General features: G+C 45.2%; 1 protein-coding gene across 1 annotated transcript in view; it reads right to left on the bottom strand.

Moving 5' to 3' along the window:
- Window positions 1-4,859, bottom strand: part of ARID1B (AT-rich interaction domain 1B) — a 362,844-nt gene extending 357,985 nt beyond the window's left edge. The window contains exon 1 of the mRNA XM_064169371.1: window positions 2,688-4,859. Within this exon, the coding sequence (XP_064025441.1) occupies window positions 2,688-4,439 (1,752 nt within the window). The 5' untranslated portion in view covers window positions 4,440-4,859. The remainder of the gene's footprint in view (window positions 1-2,687) is intronic.
- Window positions 4,860-15,401: the final 10,542 nt, after the last annotated feature.

The following is a 15,401-nucleotide window of genomic DNA, read 5'->3' as shown; positions in this document are numbered from 1 at the left end:
AATAGTCTAAGAAACTGTGCCCTTTACAGTCTATTCATTACAAGCTGCGTCTTAGTTCTTACAAAAAAAAAAAAAAAGAGAGAGAGGATGTAAACCCATAAACATAAGGAAGTATTTCTAAGGGTCATAGTGAGGACATAATGAATTTACTTTTGCTACTCCAATAAAAATTAATTACTTCAAACAATTTCTGCCGTGAAGGAACAGCACGGTGAACTAGCATGTACTATTCCTATCTGGCAGCAATTTTTCTAGCTTTTCAAACCATAAATTCTCAACTACCTGTGTTTAAAAGCAAGCATACAATGCAAATATTTTTACATTAATTATGAAAGATTATGCATATAAGAACTTATTACCTTATGGCTTCCAGTGACCCTTTAACCAGTGTTTATTTAAAAGTGTAAAAATTTTACACTCTCAGAAAAAAAAAAATCTCGTTTCCCTCAAATAGAAAGTAAACGGAATAAAAACCAGAAACATGACAGGAGTGGTCTGTTGGAAGTACACAAACACACACAATGCCAGCTCATCCAGGATTTCTGGTTTTTAGGGTTTTTTTTCAGCATAAATACAGCGTTCATAATATTAAGCAATGTTTTCTCCAGGTTCTGTTCCTTGCTTTATGGAAAAGATCCAGCTCATTGATGATCTCAAAAGCATACACCTGCATTTGTTCCTGTCAGTCCTCGCTGTTAAAAGCTATTAAAAGATTTAACAGGTCTTAATAGAAAGATCTTGTTGAAGGAAAAAGAAACCCATAAAATTCTAATGCACTACTCCATTTAACACAATTCACTTTCCTACTGAGAATTGAAGCCTCATCTCACACTTGTGTAGAACAATGAGATCAACAACTCCCGATGCTTCCTGAAGTATTCTAAACAAGTGAATCACAAAAGCAATTTTTCCCCGAATATCTGTATTCCTTGCAGATGAAACAAACACAACCTCTGACAGAACGGCTCCTTTTCCCCTTCTTCGTACAATACACGGCCTTTTCTCACCTACAGCAGCTACTACACGCAAAGAAGATTTTGTTAAGAGCCAAGGTATCAAGCTAACAGAAATCAGTAAGGCGAAATTACTATTTGCATTTTATTTTCTCTTTACAAAAAATCTAATCCTTTGCACAATATCCATAAACTGCAACATTACAAAGTGTTTTTAGAGGCATGACGGCAACTTGAAATCCCGAATCCTCGTCCAAGCACAGTTGTTATAAGATGCTCCCCTACCGCATCCAATTAGCATGGAACTCAAAATCTAAAAAATTAAGCAAACCGATGCCCAGAAAAGCCACTCCATCTAACCCAAGTGGACGCGTGGGGTGGGGGAGGCGGGGGAGATGCCCCCGGCTTTGCATGGCGCCGGTGGCCAGCAGGGCCGGCGGCGGTGCGGGGGCCGTGCGGGTGCGCTCTGCCCCGCCCGGGCCCGGCGGCAGGACTGCCGGTGTTTGTGGCGGGGGTTTCGGTGGCTGCGCCGCTCAGCGCCTCTATTTACATCAGCGGCGCGAGGTGCCCAATGGCGAGCGGGGAGCCAATCAGATGGCAGATTAGATGTCAACTCGGAGGCAGCTGTCTGGAGACGGTTGCAGCCAGTTTACCTCCACAATTCAAATTCCGAACCTGCCGGAGCAGACCCGGACGCTCCTCGGCCACGGCCGCCCGACAGGGCCCGACTTCCCGGCCCGGCGCCTCTCCGCGCCGCCCTGCGCTACACCGCACCACACCGCACCGCCGCTCCCGGCCCGGAAAGGCGCTGCGCTGCGCCACGGCCTGCCGCCCCGCGATCATCGCTCCTATCTACCTATGTGTCTATCTACGCCCGCTCGATCGGCAGAGTTACCGGGCTGGGGCAGGGCGTGCGGGCAGGCCCCTCTGCTGACGACAAGGACTTTTCGCTCTTTTTTTTCCTCTTTTTTCCCCCCCTTTCCCTTTTCCCGGTCTGGATTTCCGCCCGTGCCTGGGGAGAGCAGCGCGGTTACGCGCGCGCGCACCCACGCGCTCCGCCGGTGGGCCAGTCCCGGTAAGGTCACCGGACCCCGGCGCCCCACGCGCTCCGGCTCGCGCGGCCGGCGGCGCGGGCGCCCGCGCGCACACGCGCTCCCTGCTCAGAAAAAGTCCCGGCCACGCTCCGCGGAGCTCACTGCGGTAACCCCATCGGGGACAAACTCATCTGCTGAAAGCGTGCACCGGCGCAACTCGGTCTGTTCGAAAAAATAACAGGTTAAAAAGAGAGAGGGGGTGGAAAGCCCCGTGAAAGATGGACGTTTATCCCCCGGGAGTCCCCCGGGTCCGACACTCCGGTTACAAAATCTACATCCCCCGCCCCCGTCCCGAGCTGCCTTGTCCTCCGGGCCCCGCGTCTCCCCGTCACTGCTTCAAAGCAGAGGCAAAAAATATTAATTGGGTCTGAGAACAACCTAATTTCGGCAGCGAAAGCCTACAGCCCCAGCGGGGCCGCGCATTGTGCGCTGCTTATCCTTGCTACGGAGGCAGCGAGGAGCAGAACCGACCCAGAAGCACGGAGAAAAAAAAATGGAGGGGGTTACAAAATAAAAAATAAAAAAGGGCAGGGAGCGGGGGACGGGAGGGTATGGAAAAAAGTGAATAATAAAGAAACTAAGCGCCCGACGTGAGTCGCATGGAGTCGGGAAGCCGTCATTAATCGAGCGTGGGGGTTACCTGGGTCCTGCTGATGGCCTGCCCGGTGCTCCCAGGGCTCATCGCTGGGTGATTTCTTTGTTGTGCCGCTGCCCAGGCCGGGTTTGCCGCTCCGTACTGGACGCCCATGTCCTTGCCCATGCCCATGCCTGCCGCTGCCTGCTGGCTTCCCGGGGCGGCCGCCGCTGCCTGGGGCTGGGGCTGCGGCGGTGGCGGGGCGCTGGGGTTGCTGTAGTCGGGGTAGCTGCTGCCGTAGCTCCGCATCATGGGGCTGGGGGACGTGAGCAGCTGGTTTAAGGTAGGGGTAGCCCCGGACGGGTGCTGGTTTTGGCCGGAGAACCGCGCGAAGCCGCCGGCCGCTGCTGCGCCGGCAGTAGCCTTGCCGAGGCCAGCTCCACCGCCGGGGCCCATCATCATGCCGCCGCCCGGCTGCCTCGGGGAACTCAGCACCCCGTAGCCTGCCGCGGAGCTCCCGTAGCCTCCGCCGCCTGCCCCGGCAGCCGCCGCCGCCACAGCTCCCGCGCCGCCGCCGCCGCCCGCGCCGCCGCCGCCGGGGCCGCGGCCGTAGCCCGAGTAGTGGTTGTACTGGCTGTTAGGGTAACCTTCGTGGGAGTTTTGCAGGGGATCCATGCTGTTGGGGGCCGCCGTGGGGTGCATTATCCCCATCCCGGGGCTTTGTTGTCCGCCATGTTGATCAAAGCAAGGCCCGGCGCGGCTCGCCGTAGCGCTGCTGGCAGGAGCAGGGGCAGCGTTGCCATAATAGCTATTGAACTCCGAGACACCCACCGCGGAGGGGCCGCCGCCACCTCCCCCGCTCCCGCCGCCGCCGAGGCCGCCGCCGCCGCTCCCAGCGCTCGCGGGCGGCTGCTGGGGTTGCTGCTGTCCGCCCAGGGGTCCCAAGCTGGGGTGATCGTAGCGGCCACCGATGGGCTCTCCCATCTTGCCAGGCATCTCCTCCTCGTCGGCGCTTTTATTCAGCATTTGCTGCGGCTGCTGGGGAGGCTCGGCCTGAGCGCCCAAAACACTGTCTTTTCCTCCATGTTGCTGCTGCTCCATGTCTGCACTGGGCTGAGCAGCGCCGCCACCGCCACCGCCGTTGTTGTTGCTGCCGCTGCCGCCGCCGAGGCTGCTGTTGTTATTCTGCACGGGATGGTGCTGAGGCGGCGGCTGCTGCGGCGGCGGCGGCGGGAATTGATTTAGCTGCTGCTGTAGTGCATGGTGGTGGTGGTGCGGGTGGTGGGCATGGTGGTGGTGGGCATGGTGATGCGGGTGGTGGGCATGGTGGTGGTGGGGCGGCGCGGCGGGGTGATCGCCTCCGACGTTCTTCAGCTTGTGGTTGGGGAGCAGCCCCGTCTCCATGGCCGAGCCTGGGTTGGAGGAGGAGGAGGAGGAGGAGGAAGAAGACGACGAAGAAGATAACGCCGAGGAGCTTCCACCTTCCTTCAGAGCCTGCTCCGAGGAGGAGCCGCCGCCGCTGCTGGCGTTGTTGTTGTTACCGGCGGCAGCGGCGGGAGCTGCGTTATTGGCCATGTTCAGTGGCTCGCTGTGGTGGTGGAGGAGATGGTGATCTACATTATTCACGCTGCTGCTGCCGCCGGCCGGACTCCCCTCTCCGACCCCCAGCGCGGGGCCCGGCCCTGGAGCCCCCGCGGCGACGGCCCCGGCCCCCCCTGGGCCCCGCTCCGGGCCCAGGCTGCCCGTAAGGCTCGGGGTTTTTCCCTTGCTGTTGTTCGCACCCGCTGGAGCCGCTGCAACTTGTGCGGCCATGATCATCGCAACATTGTGAGTCCGGAGGAATTAGTACTGATAATAGTTATCCACAAAAAAAAAAAAAAAAAAAAAGAAAAAAAAAAAGAAAAAGAAATAAAATAATAATAATAAAAACCCCTAGACCCCTACCCTCAAAAAAGGAGGGCGAGTAGGGGTGGGGGGAGGGAGAAGGGCAGAAAGAGAAGCGGCCGGGGAAGGGACTTGACTGAGCCAAGAGTATCCCCTGCGGACCGCTCCGCACACACCAAATTACAGAAATTTCCCTCCCCGAGTCTGTGATTGAGATTAGAAATGGTAAGAACGCCTTACGGTCTGTGCCTGTTCCTGCAGTGTGATTTCATGTTGAAAGTTTTTTGTTCAGGTTTAAATGAAACTTTTTTTTTTTTCCTTTCCTCTCTAACCCGGATATGGGTAAACACACGTCTGGCGGAGCCGCGCTGGCCCAGCATGGCATGAGCGAGCGAGCGAGCCAGCGCCGGCAGCCATCGCCCCCTCCGCCCCGATCGCTCCCGTGCACTCGCAAAACGCGGGCTGGACTCCGCGCGGCTCCGGCTTTCCTTCCTCTCCGCCGGCACCAGCGCGGCGGACTTGAGAAGGGAGGCGCGGCCCCTTCGGGTTCCCCTGTTAGTGTTCCAGTCTTATGGGGTGGCGGCTAGCGTGGGGCACCCCCCTGACTCAGTGGAGAAGGCACTCAAACGCCGAACTCGCTTCGAGTTGTTCCGAGTCGCAGTCGAGGCGCGCCCCGGCCCGCCTGACTCCCTGCTTGGGGGGGTGGTGGTGGTGGAACAGGCCGGGACCCGGTCTAGGGCTGGTACCGGTCCGGCTGCTGTAGTGTCAGAGGTGGCGGCGGCGACTCTGGCCCGCGCGGGCATCTGCGGCCGTAGGGAGGCGAGGGAGCAGTCACGGTTACGGTGCTGGGTCTCCAGATGTGCTGGAGCAGAGGCGTCGCTCAAACTTTTCCAGACCGCACGCTGCCCTCGAGCCTCGAGGCTTCTCGTTGTGTTCCGAGGGCAGGGAAACGTTTTCTGTGCCACGGAAAAACAGCACTTCTTCCTCCTTCTCAGAGATTTGTATTTGTGTGTGCAGATGTCTGTAATTTTTAACCTAAAATTCTGCAGCGATAACATCTGTCCACAGTGCCCAGCTGTCTCCGGATCCTAACGGTCATTTGCACTGATGATGCTTTTATATATAAGGCTGTTTTCAATATGTTCTTTGTAGTTATTTGCAGATCAACAGGAGCTTATCAAGGAGAGCCAAACATTTTCGGTATCATAATTGTTTCCCCAAACAATATAATTTCCAGTACACAGAAGGCACTCTCTGAAAACCTAGTAACACAAAAAACAAAATAGTATCTAAGTAACTCATACTCCAAATGGGAAACTGCTGCTGCTGACCTACATTTTCGGAACACCATTCAGAAGGGTTTTAAGGTTTTCTTATAACTATCTTAATACAAATGACACCTTAACATTACAAATAAAAGGCAATAGTCACTACGTTGAGTTAGTAGAAGCATTTGGGAGGTCAAACACTTGCCTATGAATATAGCAAAGTGGGGTATTAGTGAATGTTTTTGATACAGTAAGGGTCTAATTCACTCTTATTTTAAATGAATATATGTATGCTCTCTTCAAGTTAAGCACGTTTTCAGATTTAAACATGGATAAATAGGAGCTTTAATAATAATGGCAGAGGAAAATGCAGCAAGAAAAGATGCTGTCATGAGTAGGTAGGCTTTTTTGAATCTACTGTGAAAACATTAAAGAGTAGAAGCTTCATGCTATAATGTTGAATTATAGGCAAAGATTATTGATAAATATATGAATGGTGTGATTCCAGTGCCTATTCATTTTAGTTCTGTCTGAAAAGTTTAAAAAAGATCTGATTTCCATTATGGAGGTAGTTTTGAAAAGTCACAGTTCTTGTAAAGCACATCTTCTGTTACAACTGTATTTTTGTCTTCTTGGACTTGCTTTTCTTTTTTATTTTTTTGGTTGTCTTTGCAAGTGCAAAAATGTTCTATGACTAGAAGAAAAACATAGAGTGGTAAAAAAAAATGGTGAGTAATTCTAGTGGGGGAAATCAGGTGCGTACCCAAGGGTCATTACAGTCTATAACAACAACAAATTGCTATTCTATGCAAACTGCTAGAAAGGGGTATATCATCTTTGAGCAGAGAGAATAACAGAACTGTAGGATGAATTCATGCCAAATCATTCATCAGCTTTTGCCAAGAGAATACTACATCTTTGTTAGTGAGCCTTTTTGACATTTTCTCCTGGATTTTCTTCTTTTCTATATTCAAATGCACGTTAATTATACACATAAGTGGATTTTTTTGAAGTCTTTCATGTGCAAATGTAAGTATAGATGTCTCCTTGTGTGTATTTATTTATATGTGTACTCTAAAATAAAATATAAAATCAATTACAGATTTATACTTTGAGTCATTTGTATTCAAGCAAAAAATGTCTATATTGCAAATCTGGTAAGATGTACCGATAGTGCCTCAGCTGTGAATTGCAGTACTTCCTGACATGCTCCGCAACTCTTTCCCATCAGGAAAATAACCTGCAAACTTTAGTGCAGGTTTACTTTGAAATGTTTTTTTTCCTAGGAGAGACAAAAAAAGATAAGGCTTTAAACTGGAGAGTTTATACTACTAAGTCCTTTTCCTCCCATTTGTTTCAGCAACTCGGCTACAAGATTGGAACTAAGAGGCTATAAAATAGAGGCCCTCAGCACAATGAAATCAGTCTGCTATAAAAGGCAACACATGCCAGTTTTTCCTCCCCAATGGCAGATGCCACACCCTAAAGCAGACAGAAGGCACTGCAGTCTGTGCAAGGGAAGCACAAACACAAAGCAACAACGATGGTTCAATTTTTTAGCTCGCAAATAATGTTGAAATTTCTTTTGCCACCTTTGCTCAAACGATGAGTGGTAGGGTTTGTCAAATTCAAATGCTCCTTTCCAAAAGCTCTCATTGTATGCATGAATTATGAATTTATTATAATATAATGTAAAAAAGCTCTAATTGCCATGCATATTATCTGCTGCAAAATGATTGCATTGATATTTGATACAGCCAGTGCGCACTTTCAACTTCAGCTCCTTTTTCATTGTTTCTTCAATTGAATTATTTCCTGTGAACCAGTGTTGTCCGAGTGTGGTTTCTTTCTCTTCTTCTTTTTTTTTTTTTTTGGTTTTTTTTGTTTTCCTGAAAAATTATAAATTCTGATGCTCTGGGATCCCTTTCCAGAATAAACAGCATCACTTTCTAAACTTTATCTTCGTAATTTGCTTGCTCCTTTGGCTACAGTATCCATGCAGATACCCTAGGCCACCTGCAATCAGATCGACCTCGTGAGAGTGACACACTCTTCCCAACAGTACAGCAGCCATTCTTCCATTAGGTCAGAGCAGTGGCTTTTAAATCATATGAAGAGTGACACTGAAGAAAGACACAGAAACCAAACTGATACTGTAATAGCTTCAAAATGTTTTGAAGCATTGGGAAAAACTTTCATTTTTTTTGTGAGGTAAAAGTGCAGTCAGCGGTTCAAAAGCCTGTTGCATCTGGCATGGGCACCCACAAGGGTCTGAAAAATTTCTGTGTACAAATAATCCCTTTTTGTTGGGTTCTTGTTGTGCTTTATGTTTAAATTCCCTGCACAGCTCAATTAAACACTCATCAAATTCACTGTAATTCTCAATTTCTTTCTTTTAGATTGGTGTTAGAGTCAGTGAGGAAAGAGGAGAGAAGTATGTGGGCTTTTATTAAATTATCACTTGTTTTACTAGTTAAACATCCAATCAAAACCATTCTGAAGTCACTGCAAATCTTCTAATTGATTTCAATGAGGCATAAATCAGATGGCAGAAAAGTAAGCAGCCAATTCAGAGCTCAGCTTTATGCTTTAGCTTGGTATTTAGAGCTATAGAGATGGGATTTTGCTTTTGAGGGAACCCTTATGTGGTCAATACATAAATACGACATAGTAAATAGTGGTTTATTTATTACATAATATTTACATTTCAGGCACAAATATAATATGTAAAATATTGCAGCCAATATCCACTTGATAAGCTAGAGTCTGTTAGATGTAAAGCCTGTAGGTAAGTGTAATAATTTGGGTTTTTAGCTGGTCATAATGAACTTTGAAAATACACAGTTTATGCCAACAGATTGTGGCCTAAGACATGTAGAGAGTGACACATTCTACCATTTAATTAAAATCCATTCTTTAGCAGCCACTAATCCCTGACAATTTAATCAATTTCTTCTGGCAATGTGTAAACAAAAGGACTTCAAAACATCATCATCTGGATCTCAAGAATGTCATACATGATTCTATTATGGAAATACAACATTAACAATTTCTTTCCTTGCTGGATTTAGACTACTTGAATAGAATGTTTAAATACCTCAATTTTGCAAATGCGAATCATCCATTGAAGTCAATAAGATCACTCACTTCCTTAAAGTTAAGCCCTGATTAAGTGCTTCTGCAGACCCAGGCCTCTAGGAAAAAACAGCTCTTGAGTGTGTACTTTGGTGAGATAGCAGCCCAACCAATTTTCTAAATCAAAACAAAACCTTCCACTTGGCAGCAATTGTAGGGGTAGTTAATTCCTAGGTTTACCCAGTGGTGAAATCTGAGCCTTTAAACTGAATTTCACTAATATTTCTAGAGTCTATATTATTGTTTGATAGCATCATTGCATTGTGGAGAAATTCAGGAAAAAGCCAATCTTCCTTTGAATTAACAATTTATGGTCCAGTTCATTTATACATTTGGAAAATGAAATAAGATTCAGAGTTCTCTTCCAGTGTTTCTTTCACACTCTCCTGCTTTTTACAGATTTTTTTCTCTGCTGATATGAAAGAGACACATGGAAAGCCAAAAGAAATGCTTACCATTAGCTACACCTTGCTCAGAGATCCTTTCTGTCACCAGTTGTAGCATGCAGGATTCACTGATACACTGAAGGAACAGTCAGACTGACAAGACACAGCTTCCACAATCACAAAATAAATGAGACAGTAGCCTTAGCCTTAAACATGCTGGATATTTCAGGGGGGAAAAAAGCCCTATTTTTCTCTACTAATTTTTTTTTCCAGTATAGTTATGCATTTTATATATCACAATGAAAATATTGCCTATAGCCTGCAGGATTTATCAATTTCTGTTTCTAGGAACAGACTATTGTGGCCTCCATGACTTCACCAAGAAAAATAATTTATCTGTAGGATGTTTTTCTACACAGCCAGAAATGTATGGATTTTAATGGGAAGTGACACTTTTTTTTTTCCTTTGCAAACTGAATTTCTTTTCTATGACTACAGTGTATATACAATTATGAGTATTTGCAAGGGTGACATTATGATTTTGCCTGATACACTCTATTTCTTACCTATTTCTGTAGTATTTGACCATTCACAATCTCTAATACAACAGCTTTAATTCTTTAAGCCAGAGCTTCACCTTTCTCCTTTTGTCATCTCCTCTTTCCCTCACCTTATCTTCTTTCTCCAAACTTTTACAGGTATATGCAGGTTCACTCTCTGGGTAACTCCAAATTCTTGCAGCCCAACTTGCAGCTACCTTAGCCTCCCAAAATATAATTACACATAATGGTCCCTCATGTTACTGCTTTCCCTCCAAATAAATCCTACCCTCCAAGTTCCAACCAAGTTCACCACAGTGCAAATTTCCTTTAGCCCCTCTATATAGGGGACACTATGCATGCTTTCAGGGAAGAAAAGGAGGAACTGCAAAGGCTGGAAGAGGGTGAAGCAGGAGACAGGTGGGAGAGGCCAGATGAAATTTTCCTGAGCCTTCTCTATCTGGTATATCTTGTGATTTCCCAGGGGGGCAGCTTCCTAGTTTGAGAGTTGTTGCTTTGATGCATTTATCCTTTAAGCACTCCTGTAAACTGAGAAGTCCAGTTACTCCCACTTTACTCTCAAGGAAATGAGGCACAAGGGAGGAATGCCAGAACTGCATGAACATTTCTTTCAGCTGCAGTGCCAGCTCCAGCAGCTCCAGGTGACTGTTGTAACCACCTGGCATGGACCTCGGGGGTGATGATGCAACAGTCTGCACAGCTGCATGGTGTGCCAATAACTCAGGGGGGGGAAAGAAAATATTTTTAGCCAGATCCTTGCACTGACTCAACCAACAGCCTAACCAGCAGTGCTGGCATAACAGGAAGGGGGAAGAGACGGGGCAAAGCACACAAGGCCATTACCCACTTACTGTTTGACCAAAGAGGAGGTCTGCAGCAGGAGGAGATGAATAGGACCTGCTTAGTCATTGCTACTATCAAAAGAAACGCATGGCCTAAGACAGTAAATATTTTTCTAAAGGCCAGCTTCAATAGTGAAAAAAATGACGATTTTTTGTTAGCTTCACCCCTGCCAGATATTGATGCTTCTTACATCTGCTGGCGCAGTTGTTCCTATGTGTGTTCCCCAGCCCTTTTCAGATTAAGTGAGCCAGGTTACCAGATTTACCATTTAAATTATCTGCCTTAGCTCAGACCCATTTGCCTAAATAAGATTAGGATAAAGTGAACCAACAGATCTGAGGAGACAGTGGACTCCAGCAGAGGGACAATAAACAGCTGGTAGGTGGCAGTAACCTCTTCAGTAAGCATGACTCCTTATATACTGAGAGAGTCAATCCATTTAGGCCCTACATGTTGGTCATGGTGGTGCAGAGACAGCTACATGTCAGTGAAAAGAATTTATCCATTTTTGGATGACTGGTTTAGACTACTAAAAGCTACAGGGTGTGAGGTTTAGCACCTTTTATTTATTTTACTATTAGTGCATTATAGGGATGTACACTTGAGAAGCATATGCTGAACTGTGTGAACATCTCCAAGGTCCCAGGTTTGTATTACAACCACTGGCCACATCCTCTTTTTCCACAGAACCTCCATCTCTGGATTCATAGAGAGAGGTGAACTTGGATGAAGATGCTCCACACACCAGACAAAGGGTAGCCATGGCTTTATTCCCAGTGAGCTGCCCGAGAAGGCTGTGCTCCTGATGGGTGCAGTAGCTGTCAGTTATACATGCGCTCCCTACAAACACATTGATCTTGCTCCTGTCCTCAGCAAACAGGACACCACTGCTGTTCAAGTGCTTCACTTTCACATCCTGTCTGCCATGACATTTCTGATTGTCAAAGCCACAATCAAATCCTCCTTATGAAGGTGAAGTATTTCTTTAGAAAAGCATACTCAATGGCTGGCTGCCTGGTTCAAAGCTAAGAGCTAAACTAACCTAAAAGAAGTGGGGGTGTATGTCCTGAGAGTAAACTGATTCAAGACATATAGCTCTAAAAAAATCTCAATATGGTACTAGCCTGGGACCTGGTCCTGGAAATGATTAGTAATTTATGTATCCTTGCTCCTATTGAGCCATGAAACTTACTGACAGACTTAAGCAGCTACCACGTGGCGAGGACTGGTCTGTTTAAAATACACATTATTTTTCTTGCTTAAATTTAAAAAGAAATGTTATTAAAATTAAAGTGACTGTTTTATTAATTTTTAAAAATCTACTTATTTAACAAAGAATTAATAATATGAGTCACCTGTATTAACAAATCCAGATGCTGTAGTCAGAGGCAGCAAAGACTCAGGGACTGACAATACTCTTGCTTTGTATGCTGATTAATTTTTCTGCTATTTGTTTCTCATTCCAAACAGAGCATCCCTCATATTTTCACAGAACCACAGAGTTGTCAGGGTTGGAGGGGATCTCAAAGAACATCCAGTTTCAACATCCCTGGACACCTCACACTAGATCAGGTTGCTCACAGTCCAGTCCAGCCTGGCCATAAAAACTTCCAGGGATGGGGTTTTCACAACCTCCCTGGGCAACCTGTTCCAGTGTCTCATCACCTTCATGGCGAAGAACTTCTTCCTAACATCCCAACTGAATCCACTCACTTCTAGTTTTGCTCCATTCCTTACACTTCTATCACTACCTGACATCCTAAAAAGTCCCTCACCAGTTTTCTTGTAGGGCCCCTTAAGATGCTGGGAGGCCACAACAAGGTCTTCTCGGAGCCTTCTCTTCTCCAGACTGAATAACCCTAACTCTCTCAGTCTGTCTCCATTTTATCTCTCTTGGTGGAGTTTAGAAAACCTGCAAGTGAACAGAAAAGTGGCAGCTTTTCTCTCTTTTTTTAAAAATAAGTATCATACAAATGCTATTAAGATTTTTCTAATCTCAATTTTGTCTTCCCAGTGAACTTCATAAAGAAATGAAATGTGTACGTATCTTTTTGCTACGTTACAGCTGTTTTCTTCTCATCCAGAGGATTGGACAAATGTGGTTTTCATTTAATCATATTTAAATTTAAATTACCACAGCACTCTGTGCTGAGTAGTGTAAACTTACTATGCATATGTCTAGGAAGAAAGAGTCTAATTTGGGAACTGCTATCCATGGTGATTCTCAACAGCTAGAAATCAGGGATTGCATTCATTCTGGGAAAGGACACATAATGTAAAATCATCAAAATCTTCATGTCCCTTTTGCACTTCACTGAAGGTCTGGTCCTACTGACTGGGAATTTTAAACTACCTTGTGACAGAAGAATTAAAATGGAGCAAGAGCAAAGTGATACCAGAATGAAATGAAATCCTTTGCTGATTTGATTTTTATATATATATATATTTATACATGGATCTTATTTGCACAGCTCAATGGAGCTATGTATTTGAAGAGCACTGCTGTTCAGTTAGATAGGTTCAGTGTGAATGAATGAAGTGATCTCTATTTTATGTCTGTTTTGAAGTTCACTATTGTGAACTTCACCCCATTCAGTGCTTCATCCTGTGTAAAAGACTTATTACTGACTTTACTTGGGCAGGAAGGGGAATAATTAAAAGCACTATGCAAGCCTCTTGAGTATGGTGGGTTCTGTAACAGTTGTATAAATCCAGCTCATTACTCAGCTAAGGGGAACTGACTTTCCAGGTAGTTTTGAAAACAGAGGGATCATGAGTGTGAAAACTGCAGTTTTTATGGACCAGACCTGAACTTAAGTTCTCTGTTCCTGGGATATGTCTGCACATAGGTTTAAAATTATATTATTGTGTATTATGTATTTTTTATATTTTTTAAGACTGCACAAACAACTAAGTTCAACTATCAGGAATATTTATCTCAATTCTTTAGTAAAACAACCAACCAACCAACCAACCAAAAATCGTGTTTCACTGAGAAATACAACTAGGGTGGAACATGTTAGTGTGCTAGTTTGAAGCAGGGTAGAATGTTTTGGTGAGAAGAACTAGATCATAGGCTGTGAAAGGAAAACAGTGGTGATGTCTGCTTCCCTCAGAGTCTTGCTGAACAAGAAAGGAAAATATCAGATAACACTCTGGCCATTTTGTCACACTCTGCTTTGGGCTTCTGACTGAGCTGCATCTCCCTAACCGCATCTTCCACTCACCTTTGCTTCTTAACCTCTTGGCTGAACCTCCATTCTTCCTTAGGACTGGGGTAAGGTTGAGAGGGGCAAGGGGAAGGTGCAGGGGTGGTTGAGAGCCCCTCCTGGGGACTCAGGTTTCTGGGAAGGCTGTTGTGTTTCTGTATTACCTTTTCCCTTGTCTATTTCTGTCTATAACTGTATATACTGTAAATATCTGCTTGTATATTGTGCTAGCTGTAAATAAATAGCTTCATTTATATTCCCAGAGTCTGGGTGATTTCCAAAGTGGGGGGGGGGGGGGGGCAGGGAACACTCAAACCATCACAGTTAGTCTTCAGTTTTTGCTTCTTTACTTCCAGCTCAGGAGTTTCTTTATTCAGTCTGATGTTAAATCTACTTGTATTAGAGAATCCTTTTTATGTGAGCAAATCTTATTCCTTAGCAATGAATCTCGGAGCATTGTGGGGTGATTGTATAAAGCCATTGCTTTTTCTTTATTGCCCACTAAAGAAACATTTATGATTAAATGGGAAAGGGAACTATCTCATTCTCTTGAGCTGGAGATATTGGACTCAATAATGTCCTTCATACGTGTATGCTCTATTTCAGCCAACCTGTTAGAACTGCGACATAAAATTGTAAATCAATGGCATCAAACACCTGTGAAAATGAGTAAGATTGCAAGCCATTTCTCAGATAGATTTGGGGAAATAGCTCACAGACAAGAACTCTTCTACATGTTCTACAGGGTCTATCCTAAATTACCCCAATAAAGTCACTTGTCATACATCATATTGAGAAAATTGCCAGGTGTCTGATGTCAGGTACTCAGAACCCTATACACAGGGACACTTGGACTTTGAGGTATGTGCCAGACAACTGGATATGAATAAAAATCGAGTTACAGATGGGTATTTGCAGATCTAAAAATTCACTCTAATGATGAAAGTAGGTCCTTAAGAATTTATTCCAATCTGTTCTGTTTAGCTGTAGCTGCAGAAAATGCATGCTTCTCTGTAGAAGGTACTCCTGTGTTGATTACTTCAGTGAAGGTAGAAATGGTTAAACCTGTCTGTTCATAAACACTTTCTAGGACAGGAAGGATGAAGCTAAGGAGGAATTGTTCATTCGTTGATTTTCTTGTCTTCCTGTGGTTGCAGTGGTATCTCTTTTAAGCTGGTCATCTTTTGCTTGGCTGATTATTTTGTCAGGGTTATAACAATATGCATTTAATACGAAATCTACCTTTTACCTACAAATATACCTCAGTCAAAATCCTTACTCTCTGCATTTTGGCATAAGCTTGTTAAGATTTATGTATGTGAAATATCCTCAGACTAAACAAAAGCATATTTCTTATTGCTCAGGAATGGTTTTTGGTTGTTTTTGGTTTTGTTTTTGCATTTGCAGCAAGGAGATCAGTGCAGTATAAACACTTGGCCATTAAAAAATATAACATAACGATATATGCTACCCAATTCATGGCATCTCAGCCCTG

Source organism: Pogoniulus pusillus, chromosome 31 (assembly GCF_015220805.1).
Source record: "Pogoniulus pusillus isolate bPogPus1 chromosome 31, bPogPus1.pri, whole genome shotgun sequence".
Taxonomy (NCBI): Eukaryota; Metazoa; Chordata; class Aves; order Piciformes; family Lybiidae; genus Pogoniulus; species Pogoniulus pusillus.
The sequence above is the reverse complement of the archived record's forward strand: the minus strand, read 5'-3'. Positions and strand labels throughout refer to the sequence as shown.